The 17,316-nt window shown below is 40.1% G+C and overlaps 9 protein-coding genes across 9 annotated transcripts; 5 read left to right on the top strand and 4 right to left on the bottom strand. All coding sequences in view use genetic code 12, as the record gives it.

Annotated features, from left to right (window-relative positions):
• Positions 1-121: 121 nt before the first annotated feature.
• Positions 122-580, top strand: PICST_32952 (predicted protein; the record flags this gene model as incomplete). Its single annotated transcript, XM_001385860.1, has 1 exon — positions 122-580. The coding sequence occupies one exon, from the start codon at positions 122-124 to the stop codon at positions 578-580; it is 459 nt and encodes a 152-aa protein (XP_001385897.2).
• Positions 581-874: 294 nt separating this feature from the next.
• On the bottom strand, positions 875-1,639 carry SIW14 (tyrosine phosphatase; the record flags this gene model as incomplete). The annotated part of the gene is made up of 2 exons (XM_001385520.1): positions 875-1,488; positions 1,525-1,639. Coding segments are annotated over 2 exons (729 nt in total), but the record flags the coding sequence as incomplete, so codon positions are not given.
• Positions 1,640-3,639: 2,000 nt separating this feature from the next.
• ARO10 (pyruvate decarboxylase (PDC6) (PDC3)) lies at positions 3,640-5,511 on the top strand (the record flags this gene model as incomplete). The annotated part of the gene is made up of 1 exon (XM_001385859.1): positions 3,640-5,511. The coding sequence occupies one exon, from the start codon at positions 3,640-3,642 to the stop codon at positions 5,509-5,511; it is 1,872 nt and encodes a 623-aa protein (XP_001385896.1).
• A 586-nt stretch (positions 5,512-6,097) lies between these two features.
• PICST_62576 (predicted protein) lies at positions 6,098-6,310 on the top strand (the record flags this gene model as incomplete). Its single annotated transcript, XM_001385858.1, has 1 exon — positions 6,098-6,310. A coding segment is annotated over one exon (213 nt), but the record flags the coding sequence as incomplete, so codon positions are not given.
• Positions 6,311-6,381: 71 nt separating this feature from the next.
• On the bottom strand, positions 6,382-8,671 carry PICST_84833 (predicted protein). Its single transcript, XM_001385519.1, has 2 exons — positions 8,199-8,671; positions 6,382-8,174 (listed from the first exon to the last, which is right to left on the bottom strand). The coding sequence occupies exons 1-2, from the start codon at positions 8,616-8,618 to the stop codon at positions 6,426-6,428; spliced, it is 2,169 nt and encodes a 722-aa protein (XP_001385556.2). The 5' UTR covers positions 8,619-8,671; the 3' UTR covers positions 6,382-6,425.
• A 282-nt stretch (positions 8,672-8,953) lies between these two features.
• Positions 8,954-9,637, top strand: PICST_32948 (predicted protein; the record flags this gene model as incomplete). Its single annotated transcript, XM_001385857.1, has 2 exons — positions 8,954-9,016; positions 9,197-9,637. The coding sequence occupies 2 exons, from the start codon at positions 8,954-8,956 to the stop codon at positions 9,635-9,637; spliced, it is 504 nt and encodes a 167-aa protein (XP_001385894.2).
• Positions 9,638-10,744: 1,107 nt separating this feature from the next.
• Positions 10,745-12,199, top strand: PICST_62788 (predicted protein; the record flags this gene model as incomplete). Its single annotated transcript, XM_001385856.1, has 1 exon — positions 10,745-12,199. The coding sequence occupies one exon, from the start codon at positions 10,745-10,747 to the stop codon at positions 12,197-12,199; it is 1,455 nt and encodes a 484-aa protein (XP_001385893.2).
• A 1,178-nt stretch (positions 12,200-13,377) lies between these two features.
• PICST_32946 (predicted protein) lies at positions 13,378-14,658 on the bottom strand (the record flags this gene model as incomplete). The annotated part of the gene is made up of 1 exon (XM_001385518.1): positions 13,378-14,658. One exon carries the CDS (start codon positions 14,656-14,658, stop codon positions 13,378-13,380), a length of 1,281 nt encoding a protein of 426 aa, XP_001385555.2.
• A 1,423-nt stretch (positions 14,659-16,081) lies between these two features.
• Positions 16,082-17,044, bottom strand: PICST_48085 (fungal pheromone mating factor STE2G-protein-coupled receptor; the record flags this gene model as incomplete). Its single annotated transcript, XM_001385517.1, has 1 exon — positions 16,082-17,044. A coding segment is annotated over one exon (963 nt), but the record flags the coding sequence as incomplete, so codon positions are not given.
• Between the last annotated feature and the right edge of the window lie 272 nt (positions 17,045-17,316).

Raw genomic sequence — 17,316 nt, 5'->3', positions numbered from 1 at the left:
CACGGCTGGTTCCACAAATTTCACTTGCTCCATCTCTACATTCTTGACAATTGTGGATATTTGTCGATTCCACTCTTCCACCTGTCTTCTTCTATCCTGGTTCAATTGACTCGGCTACACAATGTCAGCTCCTCTTAATTCTGTTCCACAATCGAGCCTGTCTTCCTTGAAGTTGCTTGACGATTTGTCAGTTTCTCCCTATCCTGCTGTGCTTCTAGGATCCAGTTTGATTCTAAAGGGAGCTGCTTCCTCTAAGCCAAGTCCAGTGGGTGTGGAACTGGGTTCTTCGGTCAAGATCTCTCGAGCTCTTGCTGTTAAGCCTTCTAGGGCTTCCTGTTTCACTTTTGGAGCCGCCAACTTACTTGGAGCTTGGGTTATCTACGACGGTGAACCCATAAATGGTGCAGGATTCAACTTTGCTTGGTCTTCTTTATATTTGATAGTCAACGGCACTGCAAGTTTCAAGAGCTTATTCAGAGGAAAAGTGAGTCCTTTGGCTCTTAGCGTGTTAGCACTAGGCAATGCTGGCTTGTACGGTAAGAAGTTCTTTTGGCCAAGTAACTCTCTAGCCCAGTTCTAATGGAATATTCAATACTTATTCATAAAACTTACGATTGAACAATGACAACTAAACAGCAACAGTTACAAAGCAAGAAACTGATTTATACTATTTATAATTATAATTATAATTGAATATCCTCTATAATTAGGAACTACAATTACAATTGTAATCAAATAACCATTGCAATCAATGCAATTATCAATACATAAACAGCTTTAAAAAACTATCATACCCAACTAACACTAAAATACTGCTAATACCCACAGCTACATTGTCAATTAACTAGGTGTCTATTCAAAATTTAAAATGGCACTAATCCCATTGCAATGGGAGAAGATTGTTCTCTTCAGCATACCTGATTATAGGAGTCTCATCATACAACTCGATAAACTGCTGATCCATGGGTCTTTCCTTAGGAGCGGCAAACTTTCTGTACTCGTCAAAGATAATCGTTAACGACCATTTCTGTAACCTACGTAATACTCCTACCAAGCATCCGGTTCTATGTTTGCCCCTATTGCAATGGATCAAGATTGGCTGGTTTTCTGGATTGAGAACTATTTTTGCTGCTTCAGTAATCAAGTCTGAACTGATTTTCACAAACGGCTCTTTGTTTCCTGACATTCCCAACTGGAAAAGTTTGATGTTCTCGTGCTCCAAGAACTCAAGATGAAGCTGAGGGTATTCTTCGGGAATCAAACAAAGCACAGACTTCAATTTTAGCTTTCTCAAGAATGTAAAGTTGTTTGGTTGAGGAAAAGAAGACCTGTAGATCTTGTTGATGATTGGGGCAAAATTCTCTGGTGGTGTGAGAGGCTGCAGAATGTGGAACTTCAAGTTGGATTCATACTCTTTCTGCAATTTTCTCTGTAATTTCATATCTAGTTTATCGTCTAGGTCTTCTTCGTATGCCCTCTCTTCATCAACTTGTTGTTCACTTTCTTCTTCGGTAGTGTTGGTACCTCCTGTAAATGCTCCCTCTTCGAGTTTGAGTTGCTCAAGCTTTGTCCGTATAAATCTGTTGTCGTCGTAAAGTCGCTGCGAATCAAGGATGTCCGCATATCTAGGTGTGATATCCAGTTCAATTCCCAGAATCGGTATATCGTTAGCACCGTTGATATTTATATGTGAATCATTGTTACTGCTGTCATTTCCATTTCCGTCCATATAGCTTGTCGGTATTCTCAATGATTGGAATGTGCCTTCTGTGTTTGTAGTGTCCATAGAGCTTTCTCGCAACTCTTCGTCCATCTGGAATGGCTCAGTATAGTCCGCCATCTTGACACTAAAATGTGGATAAAGGTATGGGAAAGTGGTCTATCCGACTTTGGAATGCTTGTATTGCTGTTTTTTATTTCTCACGGGTCGTGATTCCAGCTGATTTGTGGATTTTGTTCGCAAGTAGGAAGAGACTGGTGACAATAACTAGATCGTGATTTGTCGTCCTTTCAAGGCGAAAAATGAAGCACCTTTTTTGGTAATTGTATGTCTTGTATTAGAATTGATGAAAAGATCAGATACGTATATCTATGGTAATGATGGATACTCGTTGTTTTGCTATATGGTCATGGTTCGTACGGGATTCACGTCTGAGTCAATCAGCGATTCATTATAGACACTTTTTTTTGAATGCTGGATATCGGTCCTGCACATCGGTGTTCTTTGTAGGCAACTATATTTCACAGCCATTAGTAGTAGAAATGGTCAAGATGAAAGCGACAGAGTTTGGAAGCTGGAAAGAGGCAAGTTGGTTCCTGAAGTTTATGGAAATGTAAGTTGAGGATTTTCTTTGAGCTTGATTGGTTTTTCGGGAATTCGGCGACTTTTGATCTGGCATAATGAGCCTTGTCAGAAAGTACCAGAAATGTCGGAATTTACAGACAGACGAAACACGAATTTGTACTAACGACATCATCTCTTGTACCTTGCTAGCTCCAATATGTAATTTCCGAATACTCCGCCATTTTCTTGCGGATTCAGCTCCTCAAATAAGAGTGGGATGGCTTCTGCGGAAGTCTTAGATTCTTGCGGACCAAAAATCTCAGACACGAAAATGTATAATCGCCGAACAGGTTGCAAAATCCTCTCCATATTTGGCACCCAGATTTTTGTCTGAGGCCGTTGATTCCATTGATAACCGGCTCAACCGTTCCGAGTAACCGTTATCAGACAGATCTCGAAGAAAACGATCTCCTCCACTAACCGAGTCTGTCTCCAGTTGCGATTCTCGGGTAGCTCAGGAGTCTGGAACAAATCCAAAAGCGGGAACTGAATGGGGTATCCTAAACGAACCAGACACCAGACGCCTTCCACGGCACGACATCCATTTCATGGCAACTCGGTTATTCAAGGCAATGCCAGGAGATTCGCATCCAGACGCACATTGAGAATATTATGCTATGCATACCGCACAAATTGAATCATACCAATGCAGTCTGAGTCAATTGCGAATCTGCTGCGACTAGGAAGTCTATCATTTTACTAATTCCGAGTACCTGCTATTAGCTGGGAAATTTCTTTCCTGGCATTTGCAACCTAGTCTAACACCGTGACTGGGGAGCACGTGAGCTTGGACTCCACTCAGTAGAGTTCTGTAAAGCATCTTGCGTAAAGTCAGACTGTTAGCACCGCAATTCAATTGTTGTACCCTGAAGGAACTGCTATCCCGAAAACTGTGATCTCGGAAGAGAAATGAGCTCTCGGCGTAACTCCCCTCTATTCCCAGTGAACTGCGAGTGGCACACAATTCTGGAGCGTGGAGGAAGTGGCATCATCAGGTTGTGCAATTAGCCCCGATACCCGTGAATATCCGTCCATAAGCGAGCCCAGAGCTAGACTTTCCTCATACCACTCCACACAAACGGGGGACTCGTCTGATATCGGTATGGGGTCCACGAATTATACCCCAGGACTCCAGAAGCCCCTATAACCGTGTTTCTGTATTCTCGGCTTTCTCCACCAGTATAAATAAACCCAAATATCTTCGTGGATTCACTTTCCTTTTATCTGCTCTACTTCACTGTGCCGCACTCTTATCGTTGGCTGCGAAATACTTTCCAAATCTCTTAGCGTATACTATGACCCCTGTGCAAGAAACAATACGCCTTCCAGGCACTTCTTCTCCTACGGTTCCTGAAAACGTCACTTTGGGCGAGTATCTCTTCCTCAGAATCTCTCAGGCTAATCCAAAGTTGAGGTCCATCTTTGGTATTCCTGGCGACTTCAATGTCGATTTGTTGGAACACTTGTACTCTCCAGTTGTCGCTGGAAGAGACATAAAGTTTATTGGCTTATGTAACGAATTGAATGGTGCCTACACTGCTGATGGATACTCCAGGGCCATTGGAGGTTTGAGCACTTTTATTTCTACATTCGGTGTTGGTGAATTGTCGGCCATTAACGGAATCGCTGGATCGTTTGCTGAGTTTTCTCCTGTGCTTCACATTGTAGGCACCACCTCCTTACCACAACGTGACCATGCCATTAACGGCAGCGACGTTAGAAACCACCACCACTTAATTCAAAACAAGAATCCTTTGTGTCAGCCAAATCATGATGTCTACAAGAAGATGATTGAACCTATCTCAGTTATTCAGGAATCTTTAGACAGTGATTTGCAAAGGAACATGGAAAAGATTGATAGAGTTTTGGTTAAGATTCTCCAGGAATCTAGACCTGGATACCTCTTTATCCCTTGTGATATTACCAACTTAATAGTCCCAAGCTATAGATTATATGAAACCCCATTACCTCTTGAAATCCAATTGACCACTTCTGGCGTCGAAGTATTAGAAGACGTTGTTGACGCTATTTTGTTCAGATTGTACAAGAGTAAGAACCCATCGTTGTTGTCGGATTGCTTGACTACCAGATTCAATCTTCAAGACAAGTTGAATACACTTGTTGCTAAATTACCTTCCAACTTCGTCAAGTTGTTTTCGACAAACATGGCTAGAAACATAGATGAGTCGCTCAGCAACTTTGTAGGTCTTTACTTTGGCATTGGTTCTTCAAGCAAGGAAGTGTCCAGACAATTGGAGAGAAACACCGATTTCTTGATCAATTTGGGATACTTTAATGCTGAAACTACGACTGCTGGTTATTCCAATGACTTCTCCAATATCGAGGAGTATATTGAAATCAACCCTGATTACATCAAGGTCAATGAACACATCATTAACATTAAAAATCCTGAGTCTGGAAAGAGGTTGTTCTCTATGGGCCAGTTGTTGGATGCATTACTCTTTAAATTAGACCTCAACAAGATTGAGAACATAAACAACAATAATATTAGCTACAAGTTCTTCCCACCAACTTTATATGAGCAAGACAACAATACCGATTACATTCCACAAACAAAACTAGTGGACTATTTGAATGAGAATTTGCAGCCTGGTGATCTTTTGGTAATGGACACCATGTCATTCTGCTTTGCTTTACCTGACATAATGCTTCCACAAGGTGTTCAATTATTAACCCAGAATTACTATGGATCCATTGGCTATGCATTGCCATCCACTTTCGGTGCTACCATGGCAGTCAATGACCTTGGTAGTGATAGAAGAATCATCTTAATTGAAGGTGATGGGGCAGCCCAGATGACTATCCAGGAATTGTCTTCGTTCCTCAAATACAAGGAATTTTTGCCAAACATGCCTAAGATCTTCTTGATCAATAACGATGGTTACACTGTCGAGAGAATGATTAAGGGACCAACCAGATCATACAATGACATCAATGGTGAATGGAGTTGGACACAATTGCTTGGTGTGTTTGGAGATAAAGAGCAAAAGTACCACTCTACTGCCTTGTTGCGCAATGTCAACGAATTCAACAAGTATTTTGAATTTCAAAGGCAGACTGACAATTCTAAGTTGGAGTTCATTGAGTTGATAGCCGGCAAATACGATTGTCCTCTTAGATTTAGCGAAATGTTTTGCAAGAAATAGAGCTACTGATTCACTTTGGTCACAAAAGCGAGAAGAATTTACTACATTTATATATAATTTAATTTAACGAATGCCATTTGAAGAACTAAACGAATATCTTGAACTCTTAAATCAATTACTGACCACTTCATATTTAAATGAGAATGGCTGCGAAAAATGCAAGATATAGAAATCCTTGAAAACCCCATTTTGGACAAAAGATTATCCTACTGAGAAAAGAACAGCATACCTAAAGCAAAGTGAAAGGTCTAGAACCAAACAATTGTCCTAAATATGATTTAATTTAACTCTTCTAAAGTGTAGAAGTATAGGGAAGAAGTGCGACATTGGAGACATTGTTGATATTCCACTGCGACATCAATCTCAATATGTGTTTGTAAACTATGTGATCCTCAGGACTTCCATTTTCTTTACCAATAGCTGCGAACAAAACAATGGTATGTACATGAGTATTGAGGATCTGTCCATTATGAGAGGAAAGCCAAGTTGAATCTTGTAGGGACTTTTCGATTTTTGAACTTTTGGATTCTTTCAGTGGAGATCTACTTTTTTTTCAGATTTTAAAATCTCATACTAACACTTCAAGACTGCTTTGTTCAACTTCCAATCGTTGTTACAGGTGATACTCCTATTGATCTGCACGTGTACTTACGTCCATGCTACAGCTCCTGCTCTCTTAGACAGCAGAAAGACTGGAATCTTAGGTGTATTTTGGAAATTTGCCAGAGTTGGTGAGAGATTGAGTCCATATGTAGCTATAGGATGTTTCATAATGGCCTTCAATACTTTGAGTTCATAGAACGGCTCATTGTTTGCCCCGATGTATATTAGTGTTATTTAGATTATAATTGGTCATATACGACTCTTAATGTCTTGAAATTGTAATATTATATTGTAGAGAATTTTTATGAAAACTATCTAAACTCAAATAACTCATTAGGTGAGTTACATAATGCATGTGCCCTTTCGTTACCAACGACCCTCTCTAAAGTAACAGCGTCCCATTTGGAGAATAGGATCTTGACAAAAGCCAAGTCCAAGTCACATTGTTCTCTAAAAACAGATTTACCAATAAATCTTACCAACTCCTTGTAGAAGACTGGATTGCTGGGTAAACCGTACATCAACATCGTCTTGACCCCGCTGATTTCAAATCTTCTAAAATAGTGCAATCTTTCAGTGTACAACATGATATTGATTTTGCCAGCCATGAACTGTTGTCTAGCCTTGGTGGACTTTGACTGGGAACTGTACTCGTCAATGGATCCAAAGTTGAACTTGGTAGATGACTTCAAGTGGTGTTTGATTCTGAGATAGTCAAAGTAAGAAGGAACAAAGATCATAATACCGTCAGAATACGAAGAAGATTTCATCAACGATGGTAATACAGTATTGATGAAGAACTTGAATCTTACTTCAGGATCCAGAACCGGCGATGGGCTGTCAAATCTTTGGAAAATCTGCTTCAATTTCAAACCAATCGAGTTCATAATACAATTGTTGGAATTAATTATTGGCTTGAATTTTGTCTTGTTTCCGATGTTGAAAGATTTGGAGGTTATCAAGTTGTTGATATTTGGTGTCAAGTATTCACTGAAGATCAAATTTTGTCTGAGTAGCTTACTTTGGTCATTGATAGACCACATTCTGATTCTTGAAAAGTCTGCATCGTGGAAATCTTTAGGGATTTTATTGACATAACGCATAACTGTAGCCACATTTTCCCAGTTTTGCATTTCAATTTGGTTGGCTCTGTCAACAATCAATACTTCAATAGAAGAAACAAAATCGTACTGTCTCTTTTTCTTATCTGGGTTCTCCAAGATCATAGAGAGTCCGATAGGAGATGCAATAATTATATCGGAAGAGTAGAATGAAGAGTATAACTTCAATGATTTTCTTGTCAACTTCAACCCAAGACAAAAGAAATCGTTGTTGTTTCCTTTGAAAGAGTCTCTAAAATCAAGAGGCTTGGTGTCTGGTGGTAATTCTTTAGCATAGAATTGATTCATGAACTTTTTCTTATTTTCTTGTTGTTCACAGCCTGAAAGTTTAATGAGTAGTTCAACCAATTCGTAACATGAATTTCTGGTTGGTAAGAGAATAAGCACTTTTGGACGTGTGAACCCTTGATCCCTAAATTCCGGTTCTTGGGAATCCAAATTGGCCGTGCCATTTTTCAAAGCTTCTCTATAGTTGTTCAATTTTGTTGTGTTCTTTATGATTCTGTCTCTGGTTTTGTAAATGTGGTTCAATGCATGAAGGGCATACAACTTTCTGTATGAAGTGTTGCTGAAGGTCTTATAAGGAAAGTTGATGTCCTGGTACTTCATCATAGGCTCTAAAAGCGCCAAGTCTAAAGGAGATAACTTTTCAAAATCAGAAGGATATGTAGCCTCAAAGGCATCCAACACCCTTTTCTTAATGAAAAAGTCAGAAATCTTAACTTTCGTCTTGGATGGAATGGATATAGCTCGTCCTGGAGGACTCTGGGTCAAAGAAGAGTACCCCAAGTTATCATATGTCTTCTTTTCTACAGTAGTCCATTTTTCTCTTTCCTTGATGACCAACCTCTCTTGGTTGTCTATATAGGAATCCTCTACACGATTGAAATGGGCTTCAAGAGGATCTTGTGCTAATCCTCGAGCTGAATCTTCATCATCCTCTTCTTCATCTGATGTTAGCACCTCGTTGTCATCTTCATTATCTTGATCTTCCTCGTTTTGTACATTAGCTCCTGCTATTTCTTCATCGTCTTCTTCTTCTTCGTCTTGGTTTTCTTCCACTTTGTCAGACTTCCTGGCTGGCTTCGACTCCTTGTGGTCAGATTTTAACAAGGTCAAAAGTGCTTCATATGCCTTTCCACTTTCCTGTTCAATTTCTTGCTCATCTTCGCTTTCTTCGTCATTCTGCCCATCTTCACCAAGCTGTTGATTGTCATACGTGTCTTGGGATTCTTCTTCAAAGTCCTGTTGGCCGGGCCTTCTGGCTGTTCTAGTAACGGTTCTCATTTGGTGTCTTCCATGTTTGAGCTTCGGCTTCTTGGAATCCGAAGAAGATTCCGGTCTCGCCGAGGCATGCGGTCTTCTCTTCACTTGTCTGGCCATTGGTTTCTCGTTTCAGCGACACACCACAGTCAAAATAAGATTCTTTTGACGAGTTTCAATCCTCTAGTAACATGGTAGAAGTGAAAAATAAAAACTTCATCTGCATATAAAGTCCGTATTTTGACACTCATCGCTAACGGTTGCGATTTGTCACCTACTGGACTGCGACAGGTTGGTGACGAAGAGGAAAACTCCTTTCAAAAACTGGAAATAGCGGGTTGTAGACCCCATTTGGGGATTTGAGTCCCATACAAAATCTTTATGGAGAACAATGATCTGCTACATGAACCACCTTATGGAACTGCCCAGGGAGTTTTCAAATTTAAGTCAAAAAGATGCCATCTATTGTCATGGCCCTTTTGGGTAATCTTTTTGAATTCGCACAAATTGGTTGCAGAGTAAGTAATCTACCACAGTGGTCGTTCTACCCCTGTTCTCCAGGTATTATATACTGATTCGAGATATTGGCTTGTGATACAGATAATAAGATCCGAAGCTGGTGGTAACTGCTGAATCTTCTTGTTCCTCTCTTTCCTGAGCTGAAGTGCTTTTTTGAATATCAGTCTTGCCCTGATTAGCTAAGCTCCGGTATAAGAATCTACAGTAGCTCTACTAGTGTAGAAGTCTGGCTGGACAAAGTTTTGCCTGGAAGAAAGCCGATTGGACAGCCCTATTTCGACTACAGGTTGTGTCTCTTCTGCTCCTTCTTCTCCTCGATTCCTAGTCAATCTAGGGAAAGTGGTGCACATCTTCAGTTGAAGAGATCTCGAATCTTAGATAAGCTTTTCTCGCAGACGCAAGATGAGCTGCAAAATGGTTCAGAATTTGCAATAGGATTATTCCGAAGCTACAAACTACGCAGAGAGAGAACTATCCTGAGCTTTGCTCTGAACGTCATTGTCGGCACAGAAAGTCTACGCCAGCATTTACCACCTACGGATTTAGAATTGGTATTTACAGCTGGTGTGTGGTTTGTGCGGTGCCGCTCGTTAAGGTCAGAAGATCCTACTCCAGTGTAGTGTGACAGTAAGCCAGAACGGGCAGTATAGACAAATGGCCTGTCGACGACATGAACGTGAAACTTGTTGTAGAGCCAGTTTCAGCTGTCGCCCATTCCACCACGAGAAACTGTTCCTGAACAATACGAGCATTGTCTGTGGGCTCTTGCCTTAAGCTGAAATTCACAAAAAGCTTCCCACAGTTGGAAAACGAGATGAAATAGGGGAGCCAGCACGACATTTTGCCAGACGACTTATCTCGATGCTAGACTTGTCTATACAAAGCTAGGATCGGGAAAAGTCATAGCAGCGACTCTCGCTTTTTACTCTGTTTCTCTGGCCTCGCTCCGCTGCCAACCTGTTCTCCTTCTCTTTTGTGGCTCATAACTGGTCCGTTTTGTGGTCCCTGATCTTCTTCCAGTTATCATTCCAAACGCGACATTCTCCATATCACCACCAGATTTCGCACTGGAAATTTAAATTATAGCGCGACATCGTAGCATCCCGTCGTCCTCTACAATTCGAATTCCAAATGGTGGACTTGTTGTCAATGCCAATGTCCTCATTCCAGAAAGAGATTCTGCTGCTGAAGAATTAGCTGAGTCGATACGTGTATATAACGTGTATTTCTTTGACTGTCGAAAAGTGACAATCCCAGCGCTTCCTAGAAAAAATAGGCTCCTTCATAGCGAAAATATATTTATCTAATTTGGTAAATTTAAGGGTATACTCAATAGTTTTTTTTCCTCGCCTTTTTCTAGTGAGATTTTTACCATCTTTTTTTTCCATATCTTCTCCATCAAATTAGCTGGATCTTCCGGATCTTTATTCATTTCAACTTCTGAACCGTCAATACCTGTAGCATAAAGTGTTTGCCCAGAACCGAAATCACGATATACAAAAGTTTTGTTCAACCTTCAACTGTATCTGGCATTCTTTTCATTCCTACTGTTCATGTTTTGGATTCCTCAGACCTCAATTATCCACTAGATTAACTGACTTAATTTGCAATTCACTTCGTCATAAATATATTCAACTTCATTAACATATTCTTCATCATTTCATATCCAGATAGGTTCACTTCCTTACCAATCTTGCACTATATCACGTATTCATATTCATCACATCATGGCATCTGTATTATCTAGAATAATACGATCTGTCAGAGCGTTTCTAGGAACCCTATATTTGGTCCTTGTAATATTGACCATACCCCTAGCGTTTGACGTTGGAGGGGTCACTTGCGGATTGGCTTTCTCCTTAACGACGTTCTTGTTATACTTTCTGCTTATGACCATAAGACTTGTCACAAGAAGAAGCAAGTACTTCAGATGGATCTCCATCCTCTACTATTCACAACACTTTGTCATTCCCAGTCTTTTGACGTTCTTTTTGTCATATTACAGAACAGAAAATAAGGTCGTCTACAAGTACATCAACCCTGTGGATATCTGGCGTTTCTTGTTGATCAATGCTACACCAGTCTTCACAATCCTAGAAGGTTTCTGCTCGCTTTTGCTTATCCAAGCCATCGGACAAACCATCAACTGGTTAACTATCTACAAATCAGACACTTGGTTGATCATCTCGCTTGTAGGAAGTGGCTCAACAATCACAGCCGCCTTCTACTTCCTCTACAGAATCTACGTATTTCCCTTTACCATCGACATTGTCTCAGCATCGCTCTTGGGTTCGTTGCTAACTCTTACGGTCGGAATTGGTGGATATGGTATCGTATCTGGAAAAGGCTCCATGATTGAATCGTCTCTCTTGTTTGCTTACGTAGTTCGTTGCATCTACGAGACCTTCCCCATACTTTCTGAAGGAGCTACAAGAACATTGACGTCTCTATTCACTCAAGCTACAAATAACTTAAGAAACGAGATTCCCAAATTACCTCACCAGATCATCAACCCAATCTCTCAGCTCATCCCTTTCCTAGCTTCAAACCTTCCAGGTTCCTTTAAGACAATCTGGGAATTTCTCCTTATGGCAATCCAGAAGTTGACCTTGCCGTTGTTGTTGAACTTGGCCTATAGAATAGGTGTGTTTTACGCAGCTACCAAGATTATTCCATTGCTCTATCAAAACGCTGCTTACCCAAACACACCTCCCAGAACTCCTCCACAAGCCACGAGGTCTCGCCAAGCCTCTAACAAGTCGCTTTCAGAGTTAGCTTCTAGTATACCGACAACAGAAGATACGAATCTTGAAGAGTCAATCTCCTTTAAGGAGGTCACCAAACCAATAACTCCTTTGAGAGACAGGAAGTCATTCCGTCTCAAACCTCCCCATCATCAACCACCATCGGCCATTATAAGCTTGATCTACGCTTACTCGCCTTGTATAGTCATCGCAGTGTATACCCACTTGATGTTGCTGTACAGTGGAGAATTAGGTACGGAGTTGAAAATTTGGGGATTCTTCTCATCGTCGGCAGTGCTGATCGTGGTTCATCCATGGCAATTCTGGAACTGGGTCAATATGGCCACTACGATCTTACTCTATGCTGCCGAACTACTGGGAAACGATAGTAGTTCAAACGGTGGCACTTCACTTACAAGTCATTGGAAGGTTGAATAGCGACTCTATCCTACTCCTCTCATTATTTATTCTTCTCAATGTTTCATGATTGTATATTACATATGTACTATAGTTCAATTAATGGATTACAACACTAATATTTTGCGACGATAATATTTAACAGTTCAATATCACTTCCTTTCGTACAAATGTAAAAGACTTTTCAGAAAATTTTGCAACTCTCGTCCTTATCCTAGAACCCGTCATCTTTCCAGACGGTGAAATAGAATGAATCAGAGCTTGACTCTATGTTTGCTTGTATGTTTCATCATTGTAAAGTCTGACACAATTGCACGAATGCATGAACTATGACCGATAAATACTACACAACCTCACCTGAAGTTGAAACAAAATACATAGATAGTAAGCCTGGCATATTCGACTATGCACCCTCAACCATCACCACAGGCAACAGTCAGGCACAGGCTTGAAGAAAAAGAGAAGGACGTCCATGGGTCAAGAGTAAGCTCCATTGGGTTAATCAACAGTTGTTGATCACTTGTTATAACTATCGTTTAGGAAACAAATTCCCATTGCCGAACAGTTCCTCTGAAAGGAAATCACCAGATGGGATAAAGACCAACTGGGACAATGAGAGGTGATTGTGAAAAAAATAAAAGGAACAACTTCAACAACTCATTCTGACCAATCAGAACACTTTCATTGCCAGAGCTCGAAAGAGACAAGATCCATAGACGAATTAGCAACTCCACTGTAGATATAATCACAACTTTAACATCGCTGGAATTGACAACTTCTGATTTTATTCCACAATCCTCTCAAGTGGATTGGTAAATCCACTGCGTTTCCGCTTATGTGGCAGGAGACTTTCCCCAAGGCATATGAAGATCCGAGGATCCTTTTGTGAGCCTCGAAAACAAATCTTTGACCATGGACGTGAAGAAGAAGAAAAGAAAATGTGATGAAATTGAGTTGTCTATTTATGAAAATTTTCCAGGAGATGAAAACCAAAAGTAGTGTGTTTACCGGATTGCTAAAAAGTTAGGGCTAGAGTTATGGTTATGGTTGATAAACTATATGGAGTCGTATACATTGATTGATTGTTATTAGATTAAGTTGCTAGAAATATAATGATATCTTCTTGCAATTGACATAAAAATATTTCCTGATATCTTATTCCTTGCCCCGCTATTTACACGCTCTCAATATGTACACTGCTATCTCAAGATCCATTCCAACCAGGACTCTGGCAATAACTTGGAAATGATGGCATACGCTCTTGCTCCAGTTCCACAGTACACTATTCCGGGACTTCTTCCCTTGGAATAGAGCAAGTCAAACAAAATATGGTACAATTCTCGAAGGCTCGTACCTCTTCCCCCAGTAGATTTGATAGGGTTAGCCTTATACTGGGCTTTGGAAAAACTATCAGCATACAAGGACCTCATATCTTCATCCCAGCTTCTAATCTCTGAGTTTACGAGATTGGCGATTCGCGAGCCAGAATTGCTACGTTGGTTTGAGAGGTGTAAATTTCCCAACCTTACCTGGGTTACAGACAACCCATGCTGGCGGACTTCCCTTGTCAAAGTAGTGAACAAATGTTTCAAGTGATTCTGGAACAATGTCTCTGGAGCATGGTAGGGGATCTCCAAGGAACTGACGATATTGGTGCTAATCAAAATTGTTTTACTCTGCTGGTTTCTGATTAGACTTATCAATCCAGAAGAGAACAACTTGAGGTAGAGCAACTCCCTATCAGTGAACTTTGTCCAAGTGGCTACGGTGATGTTTTCTATGGGACCAATAGGGAAAAAAAGACTAGGAGCAAATACGACTCCTACCAATCGTAAGTTATGAGGCTCAGCTCCAGGGAATGGAATTACAGGTAACTCCAACAACTGCTGGAACTTGCTCAATTGTGATTCATAGCTTAAAGTATCGTTCAAGTTCAAGTAGTTGATATCATCTGTTATGGGGTTCGATTCGACGTACTTGAAGTCTTTTTCATCGAGAATGGTCAAATATACAATGAAGCCTCTTTTCTCAAAATCAAGAGCTATAAGTCTAGTTAAAGGTTCGGTAGGAGAACCAACAACTAGTACTATGTCTCGCCTGGCACCATTGGAAAGTTTTGGAACTCTCCTTGTATTGACACTGCTATGGTTCTGTTTATGAGTACGTGAAGATATGGACTGTGATCCATAATTCTTATGGTAGTACCAAATGGAGCCTACAGTGCCTAGACCAATAGTCAAAATGGTCAAACTCTTCCATTTCTGGTCAAAACATCTACTGAGCCACGATGTCTGGCTTCGACCTCTTGTGATACTGACTAGACTGTCATCGTTGGCTATGTCAAAGGGATATAGACTGGTGAGCTTATCTAACGAGTTGCCTTCAAACAATTTCTCCTGCAGTGAAGAAAGGAAGTCTGACGACTTCCTGTAGAAATAGCTCAAAGTCTCAAGCGTTGCTTGAACTGGCTCCGCTACCATAATGCTATTATATAAAGGCGTAACAAGAATCGAAAGAAAGCTAGCTACAGTTAATGAATATCTATTTTTTATGATTTGTGTGGAGACGGAGAGGCGTGTATATTATAAGTATTCAAGTTTCTCTGAAAATCCGGAACCGAAAATCGTAAAAGTTCAGGCCTGGTGCGAAATATCGGATCCAAAGTGAGTTTGGATCTTATCAGAGATCCACACCGTAAAGATGATAACGATACCGACAATAAATAAACCTTCAAGCATATCGTTTGTAGAAGATGTGAGAATTGTTGATGGCTGCAGAAGTTCAAGCAGAAAAAGGTACTGAAAGAATTGTAGACGTTGTTCTCTGGCAGAGTAAGATAGGCTCTATAGATTCTATAGTACCTGTCAAGAATGCCTCTGTAAATTAATCGAAAATATTTCTCAAGCTTGAAGAACTCAATAAATTGTAGATATGAATTCAATTGAATAGAAACGAAGATATCTGATTCATTTTATACTACATAAATTTCTGTGATATGCTCAGTCCCTGATATGCTGGTCTGCAAAGAGAATTTATGATATTACAAAATTTCAATGACGCACAATTCAAGTATAACAAAATTTTGTAAGATACTATATTAAGAACAGCTCCAAAATCTTAGAATATAAATAAAGTATATAACGGCTCTGAATTCTAGAAAATGGGAAATGTATTCATATCATTTTCTTATCTACTGCGGCATGGATGTTTTGTGTTGATCTGCGATTGTTTGCATTTGACACATTTTTAGCATAACAAAAGCCGGTCTAGTATAGTGGTTAGTACACTTCGTTGTGGCCGAAGAAACCCAAGTTCGATTCCTGGGACCGGCAGTATTTTTTTTTTGAAGCCTATAAACCTTCTCTATATATTGCCTACTTCTTAGTGATTATGCCGATAAAGATCATCAAATCACTGAAGAATAATTGTTGTTCACCTCAATTAAGTGGGTAATTCGCAGCATAATTTTTCGCAGCAATATCCGTGTATTCAAGAAAGTAGTATTAAGTCAACTAGAGTTAAAGAAGGTAATAAGAAGATTTAAAACATTCATAAGCGGCCATAAAACAACGCATTAAATATGGCCTACTTGATGTTATGAGTAGTAATTGAAATGAATCCGTCGGCCAGCGCACCTTGCAAAATACGATCAATTGAAGCATTGTCATCTGTTGGTGACTCCATTAATCTTAGAACCTTGCCATCTTCTTCGTCATCCTCGTATTCACCATTGATGATTTTCTCAATATCAGGAGGCAATGTCGTCATTGTAGTGGGAGTCAAACCACTACTTCCCTTCAAAGTTGTTGCTGAAAACTTGCTTGAAACTCGAGAAGTCTGTTTAGCCAATTTGTGAGGGAACAAAGCATATGAACTTCCTGCAATAGTGTAATCGTCGCCATCGCTTTCAGAAAAGTGAGAGGTCGTTTTGTTCATGAATGAAAGAGTTGCGGAAGATGGAAGTTGAGGAGAATTGTTGGCTGTTGCTGCCCAGATAGAGGATACTGGTAAAGACAAAACAACAAGCAAGTAACTTATAAGAATGAGCTGGCTATTCAGAGATGTGCCATATCCGTAATGTACAAGAATGAGAATAGATGGGGCCAATAATGTTTGAGTAGCCATCATCAATAAGATGTGCAAACTGCCAAATTGCCGAAGGCCAAGGTATCTTCTTGTCTTTATGGCAAACCCTAACTTGAGAATCAAGATGAAAGACATTATGTTAACCGAAGTAGAAAAAAGTATCGTAGGCACATCTCTAACCCAAGACCAGGTAGCGACCGTTGGCGTAGGAGTTCCATTGACAACTGAATGATAAATTCTCGATTGTTGGATTGTACTATTGATAGTAAATCCTACAGCAGCAGCACCCGTGAATGCAGATATGGAGGTAAGAGCTATACCCAACTTCTTCACTTCTGGTGATTGGAAGACGACGAACACCTGAAATGTCATGGACGCCTCGATAAGAGCAACAACAATAACCTGGAAAGCATTGGTGGCTTCAGAGACAGAGAAATTGGTTTCTGGAGTTACCAAGCCGGAGAACGTAAAACTTAATCCAGCCAAAGGACCTAGCAAATATGCCAAATTAAGAGCAGACCGAATAATCATTGCAGTCAACGTAACCGAATTAAGATAGAAAGCTGGCGACTTCTTGCGTTTGACATTGAAGATCAAAATAATTAAAAGCATTATGGTGCATGAACCAATGGAAACTCCATGGATAATGGCCTTTTGCATAGATTGGTTAACATATTCGTCAAAAGCTCCAAATGGGACACTAATTACTCTAGGATCATTTGGCAAGGTGTAGTTGACAATGATATTCGCAGGGTTGAGAGTATTGATACTAGTATCCATTTTTCGGCAATATTATTAAATTTCCTTCTTCCGAAAAGCTAACTCTACATTCAAAGTACTCTAAGGTCTACTTATTTATATTCTACATGTTCCTCTAATTATGAATTAGCAAATAACGAACTAGAATATGGTGGTGAAATAGGTGTGTAATTTGCATCAACACGAACTACCCTTTTGGGACACTACAAAGATGCTCGTTGAAATTAATCTGGGGTCGTTGTCAAGAAAGAAGACGTTAATTGTGTTTCAGAGTGTACAGAATCTTTAATCGA

Source organism: Scheffersomyces stipitis, chromosome 6, assembly GCF_000209165.1.
Source record: "Scheffersomyces stipitis CBS 6054 chromosome 6, complete sequence".
Classification (NCBI taxonomy): domain Eukaryota; kingdom Fungi; phylum Ascomycota; class Pichiomycetes; order Serinales; family Debaryomycetaceae; genus Scheffersomyces; species Scheffersomyces stipitis.
Note: the sequence above shows the minus strand (reverse complement) of the source record. Positions and strands in the feature narration are given on the sequence as shown.